General features: G+C 41.5%; 1 protein-coding gene across 1 annotated transcript in view; it reads left to right on the top strand.

Moving 5' to 3' along the window:
* gabbr2 (gamma-aminobutyric acid (GABA) B receptor, 2) overlaps nucleotides 1-23514 on the top strand; it is a 171517-nt gene that overhangs the window by 30585 nt on the left and 117418 nt on the right. Inside the window, exon 2 of the mRNA XM_053864134.1 lies at nucleotides 17362-17499. Within this exon, the coding sequence (XP_053720109.1) occupies nucleotides 17362-17499 (138 nt within the window). The remainder of the gene's footprint in view (nucleotides 1-17361; nucleotides 17500-23514) is intronic.

Here is a 23514-nt window from a genome sequence, read left to right as displayed (position 1 = left end):
TGCATTAATCAGCCACTGAACAACTCCGGTCACACAAACATTATACCTCACAGACTCCACCCAGCCAAAGGTCCGTCCTTGTGAGGAGCTCTGTAACAAAACAACAATCTCATGCTGTCACCCCAGAAACTACTCTGAGAACGTCATAACAAAAAAAAAGACTTAGTTAATTATTGTTTTTATTATTATTATTAGCATGTACATTTATTAATTTATGTATTCTTTAGTTTGCACTTGAAATATATATATATATTTTAAATCATTGCAGCCTGGAACGCTTTTTAGGCTTAAAACTGACACTATTTTTTTACAATGTCACTTGCAAAGATCCTTATTTCCTGCCATATTCGTCCAGAACCATAAATGATCGCAACGTCCACCGCAATTGTTCATAAAATTTGTGGCAAAATCAGTCATTTTTGGCTGTAACAATCACTAAAACAAGAAAGCAAATTCCCGTAGAAGCTGATTTACTTTGTACTACTCATATACTGTACGTCACACCTGCCCACTGATCAGCTAGAGTGACCTGTTGATGCAGTTAAGATCTTTTGCTTTAAATTACACCAAACCGTTTGTAATAAAATAACACTGTAATAAATGCTGTTAAAAGAAGAAATGTTAGATATAGATCTAAAAAAATGGTAAATTATTTCCTTACTTGACATCTCATTGAGAAGATTAAGTGGTAAAGAGATAGAAGATAACATGACCCCCCTTTTCATGCTCTTGAGAATAATATATGGATATGGAAAATGAATTCACTTCGTATTTATTAACTACTTGATCTATCACAAGGCTGTCATTAGATGATGGAATGCTTTACAGGTAAATTAGAGGATGACAGATTTGTAATAAATTATTGTGAAATTATTGAACATAAACATAACAGATGTGATGCTGTAAATGTTGAAGACAATGCCTAACCGACCTGACTGTAAGAACAGAAAGCAGAAAGCCATAATATTGTAATATCCAGAAGGATTCCACACTTACGAGAGTAGGGTGTATTCCAACGGGTCTTTATTTCCCCACAACACCGAAGATAACTTCTTCACGCTTGTCGCACTCTCACTTCCCACAACCCCCAGCAACTCCGTCCAGCTGCCCCTCCCCTCTCTGACACGCCTCTGCAACAACATAACAAAACAGAACATTACAGATCAACAATAAAACTAACTATTTAACAGGTATCACAATCTGTTGAATTACGAGTTGACCCCATGAGGGATGCCATCCCTGAATGTGACCCAGGGGCTCAGAGAAACGCGGCAATGTAATGAGATTCAAGTCGTTTGAAAGAAGGTCACAGCGACGGTCAACTGCAACATCTTAAAAGCTATTATCTGTCTGCGCTAAATAGCTGCTGAATATTGCAATAGGGTGGCCGTCAATTGTTGAATTATCTAACAAATCCGTTTGGGCACCAGAGTTATAGCATCCTCTTCAGGGGCAGGTGAACGAGAGCAGAGCTGCTTTATGCGATTGTATCTGATAGAGGGGCCTCATCAAAGACCCTCACCGACTCCCCTGAGGAATTGCTATTTTCTATCAGTCACATAAAACACATGAAAGAAGAGAAGCCCCCAGAGTCCCTCCGCTCCTCCTCCCCCTCATCATCCTCATAATTGACCGCTGCTTGTTTCTTTATATTGCCTTGTGCTCCAGCTTCCAGCGTCCTTCGACGCAGCTTGATATTTTCTCCAGGCATTATTTATTTACCGATCCAACTCCAAGTGGATAGATCACTTGCGGACATGTTTTTGTATTGTACAGGGAAGTGGAATTAACAAGTGGAGTTTTTTTTGCAAAAAAAAGTGTACAAAACGATTTAAGAAGTCGCTCATAGCAGTTTGCATCTTTCAGAGAGGCACGATGCCCCCGTTACTGAAATGAATATGCATTTTTGGGCGTTCACATATTTTATATTACAGCATTTTCTGGGAGGAGAAAATACAAATCTGGGTTATCAAGCCGCAGAATTGTGGCAGCACACTTAATAATTTATGCCGTGCATCTTTTCAGCGGTCCCAGCAATGAGCCCTGAGGAGCTCCACAGTTCACACTATATATAGGTCTGGGTGAGTCCTTCATGGCTCATGCCACCTGAGGTAAGGTAACATAAGTACCGAGTATAGTTTTAGCCTCTTGAGGAGACAGACCCATCTAAAATGTGATCTTGTCTTTTTAGGTTTAGGGTCTGTTAAAGGCGATCTTGTTTTTCACTAAGTTTCTTATTTACATTCTTGCATGTGAATGGCATTTTGTGTTGAGTTTTACTGCCTTAAAAATGAAGGATAGATAAACTACTTTTAGTAAAAAAAGTAATCTCCATCCCACTAGCAGCTTGCACCATTGTGGCACTCTAAAGGCAGACAATATACTTGATGCCTTCCCTCAACAGTCCTCCTCAAGGGTCTTCCTTAAAAGCCAAAGTCCTTCTTGACACTGATATTGTGAGGCCCTACATACTGAATTGATAAAAATAGCTGAAAACTTTCAGCCTTGCAGAGAAATCCCAGCATGGGGGGGCCGTTGCTACCAAACCTGGTTGTCTCCTTGACTGCCTCATTGAATATTGACCTTCTGCTTTCTCCATCATGTGTGGCTTCATCTGTAGCGCTTCGCTTGCAGCAGCTCAGATACTCTATCTTTTGCTGAGGGAGCTGCGAAAACCAATAATGTTAGACACCTGATCTCGGAGCGCAACAACAACAATGATTGTTTATTTGTGGAGATTCTTCACACTGACTGGCACATTACCTGTGCTCAATATAGCGCCCCCTGGCTCTTTAGCACACCTCTAAATACTGAGCCGGAAATCCTCTGAGAGTTAAATGGAGATTCAAGAACGTCAGCTGCCTGCGGTGGTGCACTTCTGCATTCCCCCCCCCTTTTGTCTATTTACCATGAAGTGCTTTGGTCTACTTGTAGTAGTGGTAGTGGTGGGGGGCAATTAGAAGTGAACCCTTGGGCAGTTGCTGTTAACTTCTTTTTCTGTGGATTTTCCCACTTGAGTAAACAGTGATGCTGTTCAAACACACTCGTGTGCACACAAACTGAAACACACTTCAAAAGGTTGCAAGCACAAAGGGGCAAAGGAGAGCTGTGCTCATGCCTTGGAGGTCTATTTACTTCAATGTTGCTTCTTGTTCGTTGTATGACACGTAACGTGCGATGGGGTTGTTGGTTCACGGGGAGGGAAACAGGGCCATCGGGCATTTTCGTGTGGAGATGGAAGGTAAGACGGAGAGTGCTGCTCCCTAACTGTTTGCCAGAATCTAACAACACTCATTAAACTCAGTTGGCTGCTCAGTTGGAGTTTGGGAGATGCAAATTGAGGGAGACTTCTTCTCCGCTCCCTGCAGGCGGTAACCTCCCCTGTGTTATACGCTGACGTCTTCTTAAGATGGTAGTGGTGTGCATCGGCTTGGGCAAAGGAAACCTCACCCTGGCCATTTTCCGGTTCACACAGCTTTATAGCTAAGTGTCGGAATGTGTCGGAATTTACAATCTTCTCACACCAACCCTCCTAAATGCAGCCAACTCCCACACTTCAGTCCTATTGTGTGAAATTTGTGCAATTATTACATAGAATAACATGCTTTTAAGTTCAAGAGCAGAATTGATTATTCACATATAATATTGCATATAATGATACAAAAGACTGCCTTTATGAGGAAGTATTGACCTGCACACATGATAGAAGAGAAGGTTGTGATTACTTTTAGTGGTTTATTAAAAACGCAGCATGAAAACATGCAAAACAAATCAGTAAAAATTATAATGCAGACTTGAATGTTAATTCAAAAATTCACAGATGCACATTGTGTTGGATGAGAACTATGAATAGAGGTGACTTAGGGTTAGGATTAGCTTGTTTATCAATGACAACCACATCTCTGCCCTGGAATAATATTTTACTTATTTTAATAGGTAAAAGCTCATCAGAAAACCTCTGGTAGAAGTGACAACCGAAGTCTGACGGAGATGATGATGTTAGACACATCATAGTGGCTGAAGAATGTGGTATAAGCCAGTCAAAGTAGAAGAAGCACAAGTCACTCAAGGAACACATTGGATTTGCTTATATGAAGACAGTAGAATATTAGTATATGCGCGGCTGGTCACCAGAGGGCAGCCCTTCTTACGGGCGAGCTTTCAGATTCAGACAGCGATCTCATTGCGCTCACCAGCAGCCAGCCGACGTGTCGGCAGCAAAGTCCTATCAATACAAACTTTTCTTTTCTCTGAGCTCCCTCCAGTAAATCCTCTCAAACAATGGCTGAAATTGAACAACAACCTCTGAGTTATTTATGAGGTCGGCTTTAATATCTGCCTGAGGCCAGTTTTAAGGTACATCTCATCTCAAGCCTTTCGTTATTGGCAGCATTTGTGGTCTTCATTAATATTACATTTTGATCGGTGTGTACAGTCTGAAAGCAGAGCCATATAGATAAAAAGTTTTATGAGGATTTTGCAAGTACTCCAACTTAGAATGGCATCATCTAATACTTTTTTGCCCTGACCTTGCTGTACTGAAGAAAAATAATATGATATATTTGATGTGAGCAGTCCTTTCTGTGTGGAGGTTGTATGTTCTTCCCGTGCTTGCGTTGGCTACCCCAGGCACTCCGGTTTCCTCCTGCTGTCCAAAAATGCAGAGAGATTGATTGAGTATACTGAATTCCCAGTAGGCTTGTGTGTGTGTGCATCTATGCACCTACTTTAGCTATACTTGTGGGGTCCAATGATTGGAAATACTCCTTCTTCTGAGGACATTTTTGCTGTTTTTCTTTTTTTTTTTTGCTGGTCTCCATTTGAGGATTAAAACTCCAATATAACTTGTTCATTATAACTGGGTTTACGTTTGGGTGATAGACCTGGTTTAAGTTAGCCATTGGTTTTGGATGGTCAGGTTTATGACAGTCAAAAAAATAGCAGTACAAGTGAGTGTGTGTGTGGTTCCCAGGATATGAAAATTTTATGGCTAAAAGCAATTGAAAACCTCTGCCACGCTACAAAAACACAAAAGGTAAAATAACGACTATAATAAAACTAGGTCATAAATGACCTCAATTGTTGAATACTTTTGAATACTGAATTACTTTATGTGCATGGGTGCCATCTTCCTTAAAATAGATTAGCAACCTGCGCCACAGCGCCATCGTCATGTGAAGACGCACTTGTTTCACTCTCCAGCGACAATAAGCCATTAGCAATTATGCTAAATAGTGCAGTAAATGTAAACACAGGACTTAAAAACGCTAGTAAACATGCATATAAATCCGTCCCACATTCACTTGCTGAACTAAAAATGCTGGACGTATTGCTCCAATCTAAGATTTCCCTCAAAATAAGAAACAATCGCGAGTCTATGAGGGAGAGAAGATAAGTTTTTATCCCATGTTGTGTTTACATGCCAGCAGAAGTACCTTTGATGGGATTAAAATCACTAAGGATGTGCCTTAGCCGGTCCGGGAAGCTGCTAGCAGGGAGAATGTGCAGGGATTTATGCATTTTTGATGCGGCATGGGGAGGAGTGGAACTCTGAAAAGGCTGCATGACCTACTTAGAGAGCCGTGGAATTCAGACAACTCGTCATGTCACAAAAAGAGAAAAACCTTTCTCTCTGTATGTGTGCGTCAAAGGAATATATGTGAAGTGTGCGTTTCTGCCTGCTGGTGTTTTGTGGGAGAAAGCGACTACTCGCTCCTGGACCACGAATTCATCCGAGACTTTTGGGGGCATATCCTGCTCCACAGGCTTATTTCAAGCCTTTCACTTTTGTTTTATTTAAAAGCCTCTATAATGAAAAGCCTTCCCACGATCTACAGCAAGACGCCGAACGTCCACTTAAATATCAACCCGCATGAGTGTGAAATTCACTTTTCTTCACGAGATGTTTAAATCATCATTTTTCCTTTGCAGTCTCGCCTCTGTCCATCATCACCTCTCCCTCTCTTTCTCGGTAGCTATGGCAACACACTGTTGCACGTCAGCTTCTCAGAGGAGATGGTATTGTCCGATTGCTCAGGCTGTCACATTCCTGCACTACAGTCCGCGCGCGGTGTGGGAGAGGAAGAGGGAGACATTTTCTAGTCACTTCAAAACAGGGACAGTCAATAAGCGATTCATTACGACAGACACTTATGGTCAATACCTCTAAATGGAGTGAGACAAAAGCTCACTGGCGCGCTGCACGTGAGTGTGTGAAGTGTTTTCTGATTGATGATTGTTTATAGACATCGCTGGCAAGGTTGTCAGTCGGCTTTCATAATTCTGAATGACGGAGCTTCGGCTGCAGGATGTTGGTGTGTGTGAGACTCCGCATGAGATTTCACCACGGCCACTCGATTGTCAACTCAGATAGGATCATAAATTATTACCAAACTTCTTGAATATTTAGCAGCGTCATGTGAAACGAGGCTGCAAGACATTTATCATATTGTCAGACTCCACCAACATAAATATTTATTAAATTATCTGCATAATTCAGATTCAGCCTATGAATAGAGCTGATTCGGAGTCACCTATAGGTGTTGAGCGAAGGCTCTTGAGACGTTGCAAACATGCCGTGGCCCCATTTTATGAAGTAAGGTGTGCAGCAAACATGAGGTCTCTACTTTACATAAACTAACCTCATTACTGTTTAACTGTCAAACCTTGCAGTCAAATTGGACAAAATAATATTTTGAAGGACATAGCTGTGTCGTGTCACTTACAGGGGTGCATAAAAATGAAAAATCTACACAGCAATATATCACAATACACTCTGACCTCCAATATATTGTTATATTTTGTTGCGAAAATAAAGGTTCATATAATTGCCGAGGCAGGAGTGAAATATGATTTCCGCACCTCCACTAGGTAACATCCCCTGTCAGTCACCAACACGTTTCCTTTCTTTAGAAGTCAGAGTGGACAGGTAAATGCCCATTTATGCTCCCTTTATGTATAAACTTGTCCCTGTGGTTTCATGTTACCGTTATTGATCCCATAAGTTCATATGTTATTTACGTTGGTGTTGCTGTTCACTCATATATCCACCAGTGGAGGGCAGCCCATCGTAAAAAAGTTCGTGACGACAAACCCAAAAATAAACAAAGTGACTGTGGAAGAAATATTGACAATATACCGCTTGCACAAAACGGTGGCGGCGACGGCAACACTGTCCACAGTTTCCAGTGGTACAGCTCTGTTTGGCCCATATCCATAAGCTTTATGGAAACATGCAGAAATACTGACTACATAAACGCAGTGCACGGACAGAAGGCTCATATCCGATGAAGCATAAATTTGTGTTAAAGGGAGCGAATATGGCCGACCAAATAAAAACAGCCATGTCAAACAAACATTTGGCTTAAATGTACTGTAAAAATTTGCAATATATAGTGATATATCTGGATTCTATTGTACCATGACATACTTATTGTGATGCATATCGTTTTGTGAGGTTCTTGCAAATGACTCCTCTGAACTGTTTACAGAGCCAAACTTTGCTGCCACTGCTTCCTTCCTACACACCGACGTAACATGCCGCTAGTTCTTTTTGAGAACATTCTGGTAGATGAAATGGAGATGGTTTTTGAAGTATGGGCCCCTTCCGCTGCAGCCCATGCCACCGGACCTTGGCTCACTGATGGAAAATTATTACACATTTGATTTATGATAATCTGTGCAGAAATGGACTCACAATGTATATTTAAGGAAATAGTCAGGAGAGAAGATGGAAAGGAGCGAGAGGAAAGGTGGGGTGATGGAGGAGAAATGATTAAGTAAGCTGGGATATCGGCTGCAATTGAGGCCGTGGGAGGAGGTGCAGTTATACCAAATGAAGAAGTGGAGAACAGTGAGCCACTTGAGCTCTCAGGAGTATGTGCCGCCATTATATGGTGTGATGCCTTTAACTGACGCACAGTGACTGTTTGTGCGTATGACTTGCACACGACAGGGAAAATATCGGTTGTGTATCTGCTCCGAATCATGGCGGCTCAAGTATAACAGGCAACAAGGGACGGCTCTTGTGCTCATTCAGAATTGGAACAGGAATATGCTGTATATTCAGCCAGTTTAATTTCCATGTCATCATCAATTTACCTTCCGCCGCTAATCTGCATCCCGCCATGGTCGTCTGTCAACGACTGTTTCATCAATTCTCCTCGGACATAGATGACAGAGCAGGACATTAGCTTGCCACACTGTCACCTCACTCTATCTACTGCAGAGAGACTACATTGTTTTATGGTAATTACATTAGTAATTAACTGGACTTTACACGATCAAAAAAAGTTGTTTTGTTGCATAGCCAAGTTTATGCTTAATGATGAAAAATGCTTTGGAATAAAATGGCTGTGAATGCGCAGGAATAATAAATACAGGAGGGGAAGAAATGGCGTTAATGAACTATGAGATGCCCGTTCTAGAGGTTAGGGAACAGATTTGTGAGGCAGAAGAGCAGAATTCTATGGAGGCTGCTTTGCTACTTTCTGCCATAACAAGATTGATGTGCTCGGACAGAAGAATCCCAGGGCTGTGGAGGGAGAGAACCCGAGGTGCACACACTCCACTAGACTTTTCACCACGTTTCTGCTGGCCCACTGTTTTTGTCTGGTTGAAAAAAGGCCGGGCAAAATGCAATCCCTGAAACCAAAGTCCAGGGGACTCGGTTACATGCACATACCCAGGGTCTGAGATAGGAAACAACCTGACGCCCGTTCCAGAGGAGTAAGGTCTGATCCGTGGTGCGCCGCAAACGCTTCCCAAGGGTCGGCACGAAAAACAAAAGTTGAGGGGGCGTTATCCAGTTAGTTTGTTCTTCATGGTGGAGACACACACATTTGAGGTCCTACTGACTTAACAGCCCTTTTTATGTTGTCGAGAATCCATGTCAAAGTAAAGAAGCCCAACATATCAATGCTGCAGCTTGTATTGTACTCACGCACACGTACATGTGTTTTGCTTCATTAAATCACATGTATGTGTGCGTGAGTGAGAGCGGGGAAGTAAAATCCAAGAGTCTTGTCTCCTCCAAAGAGGCTTGTTACGTGCCATCATGGTTATCTGGTGTCCATCTGAATTCTCTGAAGAGCCTGAGACAGATTGAGTGAAATAACAAGAGCCAGACTGCAGGGATGGAGCGACTGAGGATGAGATGGACGGAGAACAGACAGCTTGCACGGCCCCGTCGTTCTGTCAACGTGCATTTTAAAGGCCAGTCTCACTCCAGACAAGTGGTGGGATCCTCGATTTTTTTTTTCTGTGGGTTGCAGTCAAACTTGTTTAAGAGAACAGATTGGGAACCAGCTCCTTCACTTCTTTGCTCTCGACTTTGCAACCCTGCTCAGTCAGCGTGCACTCTCTTCAAATACTCCGGAGTCCGCTGTCCAAATGTTACCACAAGGTTCCTTGATGCTTGCTGCGTACACATCTCAGCCTCCCTAGCTCCTTGTCTTTTTTTGTTACATCCTCCGACTGCCATGTCAATGTTTTCAACAATAATTGGGTTTCTTACCGACGTAGCCACTTATTCATGCAAACAACAGGGGTTCATGTTATGCTGTGCAGAGGTACACAACAGTTAATATTGGCTTCAAGATTGATGTTTTAATCCTTTGCAATTGAAAGAATTGATAACTTAAGTGTATGATTTGTGTTCCTTACGCAAAGTTGGCGACCTGTCAAAGGTGCCCCACTCCTCCTGCCCTGAAGTAGCACAGACGTATTAGCAAGCCCACGAATGGAATGAATGAAAGGAGAAAAATGGCATTATACACTAAACGCACTAAAAATCAGCTACACCACGTGCCCTCCACAAGCTCCTGAGTAACACTTGGATTTCAACTTTGTTTTCAGGGGCAACCTTTTGGACTCCCTTGGTGGCGAAACAAAAGGAGATTTGAAGGTAGTCTGGCGAAGGTGAAGAAAAAAGTGTGGGCAGGGTGGATTAGTATTGGACAGTTGACAAGGGTGATCTGTGACAGAAGTAACCAAAGTAAAAAGGACACTGTACAATAGTGTTTCCTGCCATTTTGGGGGCAGATATGAAGATACCCATTGGGACTGACTTGGAAGAACAGGCTCATACATGAGGTTAACAAAGGGTGACAGGGAGGGAGGCCGGACTTGGATGGTTTGAACACAAGGAGAGAAGAGACAGAGGACATGTTGAAGACGGAAGTACTGGGTGAAAGAAGAAGAGGAGGACAACCAATGAGGTTCAGAACTGTAAACAAGGACATGAGGGTAGGTGTGGACTGGAGATGATGTGTGAGATGGTTAGGATGACAGAGGCTGACTCGCTGCTCCAACTGTGACAGGAAATGAATCAAGGAGTTCTGTTCCCCGTGACCGAGTGCGAAGTCAAAAGAATAAAATAAATACTGCAAACAAGCAAGAAAAATTACTACATTAAAATGTATTCATGAAGCAACAACTACAATCAAAACAGTCATCATAGTTTGGTGAGAAACTGAGTTCTGATTACAGTTGACGGCTGACTCTTTTTTTTTTTCCACTTGTGGTTGTGTGGATTCAGAAATGCAGAACAAACCCTAAAGTGGAAGCTGAACTTTCTCATTAGATTGACAGTACAACTGTATTGCTGATTCAGCGAATGTTTGCTTCTCAAATATGCGCACCGTTTTGAACCATGACCTCAGTGGTCGACCTCCTTGTTGGTATTCACAGTCAGTGCAGAGCATAGAGGCTTAGTTATGACATTGGAGTTATGACATAGTGAAACGCATAATCTTCTTTGGGTCTGACCTTTTGGATGCATTCCACTAACTCACTACGGTCTCCTGATGCCAAGTATATGGTGGAGTAATTGGACTGCCTACTGATTCAGGGATTTGATCTGGAGAAAAAGGGATGGAAAACACAAAACATGCGCTTCCCAGGGTTAGTCACGTGCACACAGCGATATACTCATCTGAACTGTCTACTACTATTTATCTAAACTATTTTGCGATTCAACACTGTTTCCAACACAGACAGCAAAAGCGTCCGACCTTCCTCTTTGCTGGGCAAATAAATAACTTCAGATATTGTGAGTTTAGCCGGTTCAGTGAAATCCCTTTTGTTTAGCTAGACACACACACACACACACACAATTACATGCACAAACAGGTGCACAATGGGCCTCAGGTTTTTGATTTAGGGGCAGTAATTTGCCATTAGATGAGGGACAGGTGCAGCTGCTTCTGTTTGTGGTGCTAACAAGGCATTTCATCATGGTTAGCTCAAGCCCCGTGCACTGATCAGCTCCTGTTGTTGCCACAATGTCACGCACGTACACACCTATCTGTTATATGCACACACCAGTGGACACAACATGGCAGCCTGGGAGTAAAATGGAAACTCAAAGAGAGACTTCCCAACACTGGTAGAGATTATCACTATCTCAGTCCAAACAATCCGCCATTCCTCTACGACCATTGCTAGGTGGCTCAGATGTTCATCGGTGACCTTGAAACTGTCCCATTCAGTCTTCTTCGTGAGACCCTAATGGAGGAAAAAGCTCCTTATCATTTCTCAGAAATTAACTTTGTTCAGTGTTGGAATAACATCAATATTTCAGAAAAAATAAGGTGCACTTTATCATAATAAAAATGCAATGAAATGTTTACAGTCTCCAGTACTCGCCTGCTGGTCCATGAGTTGGGATGAATGTACGGCTTGAATATGGATTTCTCTATGGATTTCTTGGTGGAAACATGAGCGGTGTATATTTAATCTTTGTACATCACCTTTACATTTCACATTTCAAAATCAATGAATGATTAATCAAGGTCATTTGCATGCGAACGGTAAATGCCACAGGGCAAAGTCTTCAGGTCTGAGCAGTGTTCCGAAGAGAACACAAACACTGTACATTGATTTTGGAGTGCATTTTTAGCAAATTATTCAGGATGGATCGTGCCATTACTGGACAGTTGGTGGATTACATTTAGCCTAATTGAGTGTGATTCATCAGTAGCTCTCCGCCAGTGTGATATAGCCGCCATTTAATGACGAGTCAATATCAATGACTCCCAGGAGCTTCGTATTAAAGGTCAGTGTGAGGAAACATGATGGAGGAATAGGTGTTTGAAATCAACTCCCTTATGGCAGACGTTCAGTTTAACTGAGCCCTTCTGAGATGCAGCAAATACTAAAGTTTTGGAACATTTGAAAGAGCTCTGACTCATCTATATAAATGACTCTTCCAGGGAGTACAGAATGAAATGGATATGGTGGTCAGACTGTGCCGGTACAAAGTGAATCAGTTCAATTTCCTTCAAATTTCATGATCTGCTATATCATTTCTCGCACACACCTTTCTTGGTCGCCTTCCAAGACGACCACACAGATTACTTATGGGCATTAACCTCATCGATCCGAGCCAAATGGCTTCCAAATAATACAAATTATGTGGCAAACCGGGAAGGAGTTTCTACAGACTATATCACGCAATCTCTCACAATTGTCTGCACATACTGAAGGCCCACTTATGCTCAATGGATTTTGATACGGACAGAGCCTTCTGTCCGAGCTCTGCCTTCATTTCGTCCATATTTCCCACCCGTTTCCACAAAGCTTGCAGATACGGATTACGAAAACTGCAATGTTGCTGTTACTACCTGATACGTAGCTCTTATGAGGAACGAACAAGCCATAATAATGGTAGAAATTCTCCGTCCTCCAGTAGCGATATACAGTGGTGCCTCATTTTTCGAACGTCTCGGAATTCCAACAAAAATTTCTAGATTTTTTTGCTTCGGATTTCAAACAAAAATCCAGAACTCGAACGCCCCCGAAATAAGGCGGAAAAAAACGTGTGTGGACCGATCAGCTGACCCACGATGCGCTTTGTTAATGTGTATAATGCAGCCTCTGTATGCAGACGTGTTCCGTTAGCTACATTTACTGACTGTTTTTTCTTCATATTGAGGTGTAAAACCTTTCCTGTCTCTGCACTGGACCGTGGTAGAGTGTCACAGGGGAGGTGCTCGCTCTCCACACCTCCGAGGCTGGAGCGTAACACTCCAGGGTTTGATGTCCTGTTGTGGGCTGGAGCTGGGACAGGGATGAGGCGAGTCTGGGACAGAGTGTGACTTGGTTTATGACTTTGTCACAGCCAAACTGCACAGAACCGCACATTCAGAGCTGGACACACACACACACACAATTCGCTTCTCGGGACGGATTGTGGTTGAGAACCGAGGTACCACTGTATTCAGTGGCCTGACCGTCCACCGCCTTCTACATCGGTGCCTCTGTTTTCCTCTTTTGTGCTAGAGGTACATCATCAATACTTAGTCATTGTTACAAATGATTGATTTTGGGCTACGCCCCCTGGTGGATATATTGGTGAACAGCATTACCAATGTGAAGAACGCATTGAAGCATGTCATTGGTGACGGTAACAACGTTTATCAGGTAAATTTTCATTTGGAAATGTGGAAGTAGAGGAATGACTGTACAGTGGTTTCTTCTTATAGTTTTGGTGTCGACTGTGACATTACTGAATAATAGAAATATATGCTCAACTTTCATGTCGCATAGTCATTTTGACTATGAATTTTTAGCATTTTCTAACAACATCCCATTACAGCAACACTATCACGCCAAATGTCATGAATTATAAAGATAACATTTGGGCTTATAATATTTGTTTTATAAAAAATAGGTTTGCACTCTTTCTTTTCTAGATGTCATTATGGTCTGATGTTGTTGATAATGCACCTCATACCCTTTTACTTTTTTCTTTTTGTCAAACAAAAATAAACAGTCTAGCTATGCAGGTTTTTTTTGGGGGGGTTTTAAGCCAGTGATAGAATCAGTCAATCATCACTCCCTAACGTATTCATCTAATTTCACAATTGTGTGCGTGTATGGAACAGGTGAATCAATCTCTCAGTCATGAATTATTCCTTTGTGGGGTTGTAATGGAGGGCACGTTTATAATACTGGTGGACTCACTCTTATTATGGGTGCTTAATGTCAGGCTCACACCTTCACCATTACATATCCCTCCATCTCCTCTCAGCGCCTCGCTCATGCCTTCTCACACTGGCGCCTCACCTTCACTATCTCACTCCTTTCCTCCCATTAAACTTCTCTTTCTAGCGTTTTGTCTCCAAGGCTCGTCTCCATAGCTCGATTACGATTGATCAATGTCTTTACCTAGAGAGAAGCTAAATATATCGACTCCACGACAGCATGCCTGCGCTCTCATTTGGTGGGGACAGTCACGCAGTTGGCATGACAACAAACTGGTCAAGGCTGTTAGCGAAGTTGGAACAGATGGAGCGTACGTGTGCCCAGAAAACTGTGGAATACATGAAGACAAACAGGTCTTATTTTATTCTTAATGTGTCTTATCGAGCCTCAATTTTTCTAAAACAATTAAATATGTTTAGCCCCCTTGTCGCCCTCCTGACCCGGTTTTAAAGCGCCCGATATGGACGTTTCCGAAACGATGAATAGCCACCTTGCTGTGAAGGAACGGTTGGAACACCCCAGTCACCTGTGAATTCATAAGAGAAGAACAACTATGCAGTTACCCTCGGTTGTAGTGGCTGCTCTCAAGCGACCTGGCTTCTATTCATTGGGTGCAGTCAAGCAAGGTACTTTCATCCACCCGCTCATACAGGACAGATGCAGCAGGGATTAGGCTCTGTCTGGTACAGAGCTGGACAAAGTGTGGCGCCATATTTCTCCATTCCTGTGGAGCAAAACTGAAATTACAATTGTTTCCATAATTTTCTTATAATGTAATTTAATTTTCTTTTCATTTATTTATCCTCCATAAAAAAACAAAAAAAACAAAAACAAAATAAAACAACAACCTTTGTAAATGTTTGGTCTAATAAAAACTGGATTCACCTTTGTTGTCTTATTTTTATGACTTATTATTTTTTGTTTATTATTATTATTGTTATAGAAATTTTTAAATTATTTTTTTTTATATTGCAGAATCCCTAAATACCTTGTTGTTAGACTTATTAAATAATTGTATTTGAAAAAATAAAATATAATGAATAAAAAAAAAAAAAAAAGGTATTTGATGCCTCCTCAAAACCGTGCCAATTGTAATGTGTCCCGACCAGTATAAAAGTATAATTGCCCACCCTGATCGAGTATGAAGAAGAGATGTATGAAGAGAGTTTTTCAGGTAAAAAAATAAAAAATAAAAAAATAATGGAAATCGCCAGCATTCATGGGTAATATGTCGTCCGTTCACTTTTCCTGCAGCTGCAGCAAATCAACACCTTGTACTGTACATTGCTTTCATGTAAGGGCTACTGACTTGAGGGCACTTGAACTTTATAATTCGAACTGACTCAGAATTGGATTTTTTTATTTTTTTATTTTTTTGGGGAAGAACAAAACTAGACTCTACCACCTACATTACAGTTCAAATCCTCCTAATTCTGCTTTATCACCATGGACCTTTGTATTTGTTTGACAAGTCTACATTCCTGCACTGAGTCTGTCACATCACTCGCTAAAAAAAAAAAAAAACAGACACAATCCCGGCAGCCCACCTTGTTACGGCTATTGCGAGGAATAATAACGCTATGCAAATGCGATCTCTCTGCTAATAGCCTGCTGTTTTAGTCTGCTGTGTGGCCAGGATTAGGGATCCCTACTGTGTCTAATCACATCTTCTTCCTCTCCTTTCACCTAAGCATATCCACAATCTATTTTTGACTCTCATCATGGCATCCGTCGTCCACTGCCAGCGTGAACTCAGATGCATCACTCAGCGGAAATCCTCGCAGCTTCAATAACCATGCCTCCGTTTGAAAAAGTCCACTTTTTGCTTAAGTCAAGATTCTTTTCGAAACATGTGAAGCACAAAACTCACACTCGCTATATCACAAACAAACTTTTGAAGTGGCAGCTGGAGAAACAACAATTTCATTTCGGCTTTCCAATCTGGTGCGTTGGATCGCTTGGCTGTTGTTCTGTGGGAAATCTCATTCACTTGCTGCCTGATGGTTAACAAGGTCAAATGACTCTCCAGATGAAATGGACTGTGTGAGGAGCATCTGAAAAGTACACACACAGCCGCAGCTGGGTCACCTGCCTGTCAGTTGAAGACGGTGTCCCCCAATAGAGAGGGGGAAACACCGCAAAACCAGTTGGCCCGATCACGTGGCAATCAATACTAACTTGCACTTTCTCTCTCTCTCTCTCTATTCTCTGTCTTTCAGCTCCATTCACACTCGATATCTGGTTGCTATAGTGATTTGAAACGGATGCATTCTGCTGCACTGCAGAGTCGAGGCCACCGTATTATAATTAATATGTTGCTTTTCAGGAGCAAAAAGAAATGACTGAGTGAACTTTTTGTTGATGGATGCATCTGTTTCATTTGTTTATGGTGGGCCATAACCAAATAATAATTCAGTAGTCAAGTACTTGCCATGTTTCAAAACAACAGGCCATACGCATGCATACGTAAATAGCCTTGTTGAGTTTGTCGTCAGTCTTCATGGCGTCCTTCGTCCTTCATGACTACGGAGCTTGGACCATAAATTTAACAGGCAACAGTTCACAAAGGGAGCGAGACTGTAAAGGAAATGGCACTACTACAGTGTATTAAAATGATTTATTTGAGACCACTTCACTGTAACAAAGTGTTGAATCCTATGTGCAGCTGGGAAAAAAAAGCTCGGTAATTGTAAACCGATGGACAGTTCAAGCATTCAGCGAAATTAATTCAGACAAAAGCAGAGCACCGACATTCAGAGCTTCTAAAGAACATTATTACATTATATTTAAATAAATAAATGTAAATATTTGTACATGTTGCACTTTACAACATGCATGAATATCTGGTGAAAGGAACCGTTGAAGAGACCGTTTATAGAAGGATGCAGAAAGACTTAAGTTGGATGAGTTGAGACTTAAGTTCACTGCAGATATATTGTATATACAAATATTCGATGCAGAAAGGCTCTGTATTTATGTATGGGGGAGCCATTAAGTGTGTGATTTCAATGCCTGCGTATTTGAGAATGCAAAGTGAGATGTGTGATATTTTGGCGAAGCAGTATCAGACTTGGGTTTGCTGTTGTCTCGCTGGAACCCATTTGTTTGTTTGAGGGACGGATTTGATTCAGTCTTTGAAAGGTGTGATAAAAATAAAACAGAAAATCAAACCCCGTGCACCAGCTATTTTTGATCTTACGGTCTGTTTGTGTGAAGATTGGATTTGTTCCCAAAATAGATCTCTTGATTATCTTCAGCCGTCGTCGCTCCCTGTGTCCTTGCGTGTGTTCTTTACTCACACCTTGTTCAAATGTCATTAAAAGATGGTTTAAACTGCATCTAAGCAGCTTCCCTTGTCCTCTCCATTCTCTTCAGTGTGACAACGCCAAAGGCCTGAGAGCCTTCTTCGACGCAATATGCTACGGCCCCAAACACCTGATGATCTTTGGTGGCGTCTGCCCATCTGTGACATCCATCATTGCCGAGTCCCTAGAGGGCTGGAATCTGGTGCAGGTAAGACCATTTGTGTTCTTCTTGATGTGTTCATTTATGGTGCCTGTGGTCCACAGAGAACACTCACACATCACAATTGTCAGTCACATTAGCTGATGATGTTGTTCACTACAACATGGCTCCGCCTCCACAGCTGGTCAGCGCCGAGCTGAGAAGTTTGGAGAAGAAGTCTGAATACATATGGACATAAATATCCCATTTTAGCACTTTAATGTCATTGAAACGTCTGTAACTTCATTGGTCGCATGTGATGTGGCTCAATCTTTGCAGCATGAAGCTTGTTTTCCGGCAAAATTCCATATTCTAGTGATCAACGGCTGTAATTGGGCTGCGTAGCATCATAGCAAGTCACTGTTACTGAGCTTTCTGTTGAGGGTGATGGCACCTCACGTGCTACTTCATTCCAACTGTTTTACAGTGACTGAACAGGGTGGATAATCTGGCCTGAAGTCAGGGAAACTGCGCTTAGTTGTCAAGGTATTTTGACCTGTGATGTCGGAGAACCTTGTATAAAGCCAAACCCCTTTTGTAGAAAGATCCAAATCTGGCTCACGAGCCATTGTTTCCCGAGCCCTGTGCTGAAGTGCATAAAATCAAATGGTGCGGTTTGGGGAATCACATCAACACCTCTGTCAAAGCCTGATTATCTCACACCCAATGTGCTCACACTTTCCAACCTGAAGTGGAGCTTATAATATTTTAATGGCTGTTGCTGAATACACAAATCTGGAACAGGAGACCATCACTGCCGTGACACTTAATGTTCAGACTTAATGAGCAGTTGTGTTGTTTTTGCCCAACCACAGTGCAACACACGCCGCTGCCTGAAAATCTACATGTCATTTTTAATTCATTTTTGATCATGAACACTGTTTCCTGTTATATTTGTAAGGTTGTTGTTAGCCCCTCTCCTCTGATGGACTTGTTTTGAGTCTCCCAAAGGTTATCGAAGCCCCGATAAGACTCAAGTGTGGGCTTGCCCAGAGACAGGGATTATTCGAGAAGGATTTGAGTGGTTGCATTTGAAACTGAATGTCACATTTGGTGACATTTATTTTGTGTTTGCAATTACTTGGTATCTGCCGCCTTTCATGTCGCTCTTTTGTCGGAGGTCACTCATGAATGAAGATATCGGCAGGCTGACGGAATGAGAGGATGACTCGGTGTTCCTTTATTTAATGCTGGTGATTTAGGCCTCGAGGCAGCAGATTTCTGCCGACGCAATAAAGAGGGTCCGCTTTGTTGCCCATGAGTCAAACGGTTTATCAGACTCAAATTATAAACATGTTTTGTAATCTTGCAAACACAGCCCAAGATAATTCTCAATTGAAAAAAACATTTGTTCTTTACTTCATTTTAACTGTGGAATGAGTTTTCAGACTTCAGTTGGCTTGACTTTGGTCTGACTCACTTTGGTGAGTCATTCTACGGCGTGGCTCTTTTAGACCTTATTCTGTCATCTTATTCTCCAATCTTTTCATTGGTGCTTGAGCATTACAGACACACCCTTGTCATCTACCCGTCTGCCATGTTGACGGGGTACTTCTTGGGTGCTTTATTTGCACCAGCCACCTTTTCAAACTCACCCTCTTTCATTAAAATTGTTCAAACACAATTCTCATGCCACTGATTTACTTCATAACCTTCAAAACATTTTTATTTTTGTCTGCTTCTGGCATCAGCTCCAGCTCAGTCGCAAGAGGCTATTTCTGCGCTGTCTGACTGAGGAACTCATTCTAAAGGCTGAACTCTAAAATATTGATGTTTTTAGCTCCTTTTTCTATATTTGCTAAAAGTGTGTTCTGGATTTAGCGATACGGAATACGTTTTCAGGCATTCCTGAATTCTGAACTGAAAATGGGTTAAGTGGCACATAAAAGATGGTGAAGTGAGGAGACAGTGGTCATATTGTGTAACCATATTGTTTTTGATGCACACTTGAAAGACTGGACTTGAGCTGGTCGCTGAGTTGGACGCTCCTGCTGACTGTCATGTTTAAAGGAAACATATTTCTTTTTTATTTTAACCTGAATTTCTCAAGCAGATCTACGTTGGCCTGAAGTGGACTAAAAGTATGTTTCACTAAAGAGGAAAGGATAATTATTTCCAAGAAAGTACAGTAGAAAAAAAATGTAGTTGAAGTAAAAGAAAAGTTATATTTCACATAAAACAGGCAATAAGAATGTGTTGCAAATGGTTTTATAGTAGCCTAATCTTAAATAAAACTCATTTTCCCCACCACATTTCAAAAATAATTTTTGTCAATGGTCAAAACAAATTAACACCCTTGCTCTGCAGTCTAGTGTACATGCAGTGTGGCTTGCTGTAGTACAATTTAGGAAAGATTTTTCTGTTGTAGCACATTGTGCGATGTACGTATAATGGGGGGGATTGGAGTTATTCTTCTCCTCAGATAATATTTCAATTTTGTCTAAATAAGTATTCATTCAGTATACCTCCGAGTACCAGTATTTAATCTGCAGTGTACTTGCAATACTCAAGTATACACCATATAATAAACTTCAAGCACACTACTTCTTGCTGAGGGTATTTACACAGTAATTGCCTGACTCTTTGAACGAGTCTTTGGATGGAGAATCTCAAGCGAACTATATTTATTGAAGGGGATGCAGTTCCCATGCTCCAGAATGCAGATCTGGGCTGCGTTCTCTGAGGGGAATAACTAGCGAAGCAGCAACTGAGGGCCATTGGAATGAACGCACATCCGTGTTTCCAAACTGCACGCCAGGCAGCGCTTGGTTGCTTTATAGAGCACAGTGCACATGATAGTGCCCCACCTCTGTGCTGTGTATGTTTACATGATTGAATTTATCGTGTGGATCGTGGACTCAAGTGCATCACTTGCACATAGTGTAAGTAACTTGAGTCAATCCTGCAGAAGTTTTAATGCACAACTGCGCTGCGATCAAAACACGATGGTCAGTTGTTTGTTTGTGAGGCTATAGAATGACACCGCAACCCTCTTCTGCACCCTTCTCAGTGATGTCTGCGTAACATTTGAGACCAGTGCATTGTCAGAGATTTAGACAGGATTGAATGATACATTGACAAGTCATATCAGGGCCTTCTCCCCCTCATGCCACTATGACTTATGTACAACAGATTCATTCACAGCTCTGAGGGAGTTAGCTAAACAGCCATTGGAAAAAAGTTTGGTGCATTTCATCTATAGAGCAGGGCAACTTTTGAAGCATCAGTTGAACAAAGGAGCAGAAGGAAAATGAGTTCTATTTCTCTCTGTTCTATTTTATCTGTTTTGCTTCTTTAGATATTAATGATCGCCGGTCCGCAGCACAACTGCAAGGCCCCATTAAGAGCAAAACTATCATTGAATCTTTAATCTATTTTCAGTACTCATTTATACTGCAAGGCTCTGGTTGATTCATTCTTCAAGACCCCATAAATTCAGAGCTAAATTGTAGCATACCGTACGTGTGTTACAATTGTGTTGACCTCCTTTGCTGAGCTGCTCAGATTCCCCCTCAGTACTCGAAACACAATTTGTAGCTCGTTCTTTACATGTGCTAAAATGACCAGCCAAGCAAATTCAAGTGGAGGATTCGAATGCTTCCAGGGACAATGGACAGATGGAGAGGAGAGGATGGAGGCAGGAAACAGCGATGTAAGCACTGGGAGTTCAAATCTCTCTGTTCAAGGAGGTGTCTTTGAAGGAGCCACTTCGATGAAAAAGAAATCATGCTGATTTGTGTTTTTTATGCTCTTCTTTACCAACCTCAGTAAATGTGCCAAAATTCTGTCTGGATTTTTTAAAAAATCTTTCTAACAGTTCTGGTGTTTCTGTTGTTTGTATGCTGACGCATCATCCTTGCAAAGAGAATTGAAAAGCCCTTTCATTCATACCTGCAAATGAATGAACAGAATCAGGTACTAAGAAACTGGTTGTGAAATATCTTCTTTGAATTGTCTGACGGGGAAAGAAAACACAATATTTGAACAGGGATGTGTTCCGAGCTGCAGGTCAACCAGGTCTTAATGATGGGTGCTTGGACCATCCAATGTATAAAAGCTGCTGCTTGAGACACCATGATGGTACCTTCCCACTGTTTTCCAGTTGATTCTTAATAATTTTTCGTGACAGTTCTGCCTATATCTTCAACGCCATCTTCAACAAAACCTGCAAGATTAAAATTGTGAAAACATTTCCCTTTCTTCAGGGCTCAGCTGCGCAGAAAAGATGCTTGAAGTAGGTGACAAAATAAACGATAAACTGTTTCTGTTGAATTTGTGTTGTTCATGTAATGTCAAATTGTTTTAATTCATTTCTTTAGTTTCTGATGCTTGAAAACGGAGAATGATCAAGATCAAATGTTATGAAAAAAACCCCAAAATAAACAAACAACGACAACAGTTTAGGACTTAGACTGTTTTACCGACATTTTGGGAGTATGAAGTTGAAGTCATAAGTTGGTATCTGCCATTTTAAATTGAGGACATGGTGCCATGAACAGATGGTTCAACACAGCAGTCCTCTCTCTTCTGCGTATCTAGATGATCTATTCATCATTACTTGCAACCTTTATAGTTCTCATTGTGTAATTTGCTGTCTCAGGCTGAATCTTCTTTTCTTTTCCTCTGTGTTGCTCCCGGGGAGTGCACCGCTGGATGCTTCAATAAAACATGAGCTGACGTACTGCATCTGGTACTCGCGTCAAATCCTCCTGTACCTGGTGAATATTTCATCATTTCGAAAAGTCTGACGATTAAAATCTGTCAAAATTGAGGTTATTCAGTGTTGCTGAAAGCAACCTTTGCTCGCTGCATCAAGTCCTTGACTGGACCTCATTCACGCGGTACAGAATACTTACACTTGCCTATATGCAGTTTGACTTTGTTTAAAGGCCTGAATCTCCTCATTTTCAAAAGCTGCGTGCAGACATCTAAAAGAATAATGAAGGAGCCTGAGCATTAATGGTTTATAATGTTTTGAGATTGAATTATGGAGATGGTTTCTAAAAGGCTGAATCCTCAGGGTGTTAGCGGCTGTCGTTGCTGTCCAGTCGGAGAACGATCCGTGGTGACTACATGGTGTATCCGGATATTTGAATCACCCAACAATTCCTTGTATTTCAAGGAGTCAATTTCAGATGTGAATGCCAGTTACAGAGCAGTGTGTGCCCATCTTTTATCCGACTCATTGCGAACTGGTATGAGTAAATGTTGGCACATCCAAGGCAAATGTCTTGGTTCTTTGTTGGGGATCATGTGATGTTTACTCACAGAAGTGATTTTGGTGTCTTTGACTGTTGCCTGCCAGGTGGTGGGAAGGCCAAGAGAAATAACCCAGAATAACCGATACCGCGTTTGAGTACCCATGCCCATAAAATGACCACAAATACCACTAAAGAGTAAACAGTTTTTGAATGTCAGTTCCTGACAATTTTGTTCAATTTGTGTTTGTACTGCAGTGAAACCTGTGAACCACATACAAGAAAAACATGCTGAGGAATGATACTGTTAATGATATATATGGAAAATAAAAATAAAAAAACCTCAAAAGTAACATAATGTCGTAAGTACTCTGTATCGATGAGTACTCAAATGGAAGTACTCGCACACTACTCATTTTTGGAAAAAAAAAAAGGTAATATTGGTGCATTCCTAGAAATACCAATAATAAAGGACACTCAGATGAAGCTCTGCTTTAAGAAAAGCCTGGAATATTCAGGTGAAAAAAAAATAGCAAGACAAAACTCTGTCCTTCTGGTGGTCGCATTCCTCCTCAAGTGGCTCAAACTAGTCAGAGAAAAGGGTTACAGATGACATGAATTTCAATAACCATTTCAATATTGTACTACAGTACATTTCAATAACCTTCATATATTTATTGTTTTTCATATAACTAATTGTCTTCATTTTGTTCCCCCCAACTTAGTCTTATTATTAAAGCGAGCAATGGGTCTGATTTACTGGATTTATTTCTGACCTGGTTCTCTGCTCGTCTCAGCGAATGACTCAGGACGTGGCCGTAGGGAG

Source organism: Synchiropus splendidus, chromosome 4 (genome assembly GCF_027744825.2).
Source record: "Synchiropus splendidus isolate RoL2022-P1 chromosome 4, RoL_Sspl_1.0, whole genome shotgun sequence".
In the NCBI taxonomy this organism is placed as follows: Eukaryota; Metazoa; Chordata; class Actinopteri; order Syngnathiformes; family Callionymidae; genus Synchiropus; species Synchiropus splendidus.
Note: the sequence above shows the minus strand (reverse complement) of the source record. Positions and strands in the feature narration are given on the sequence as shown.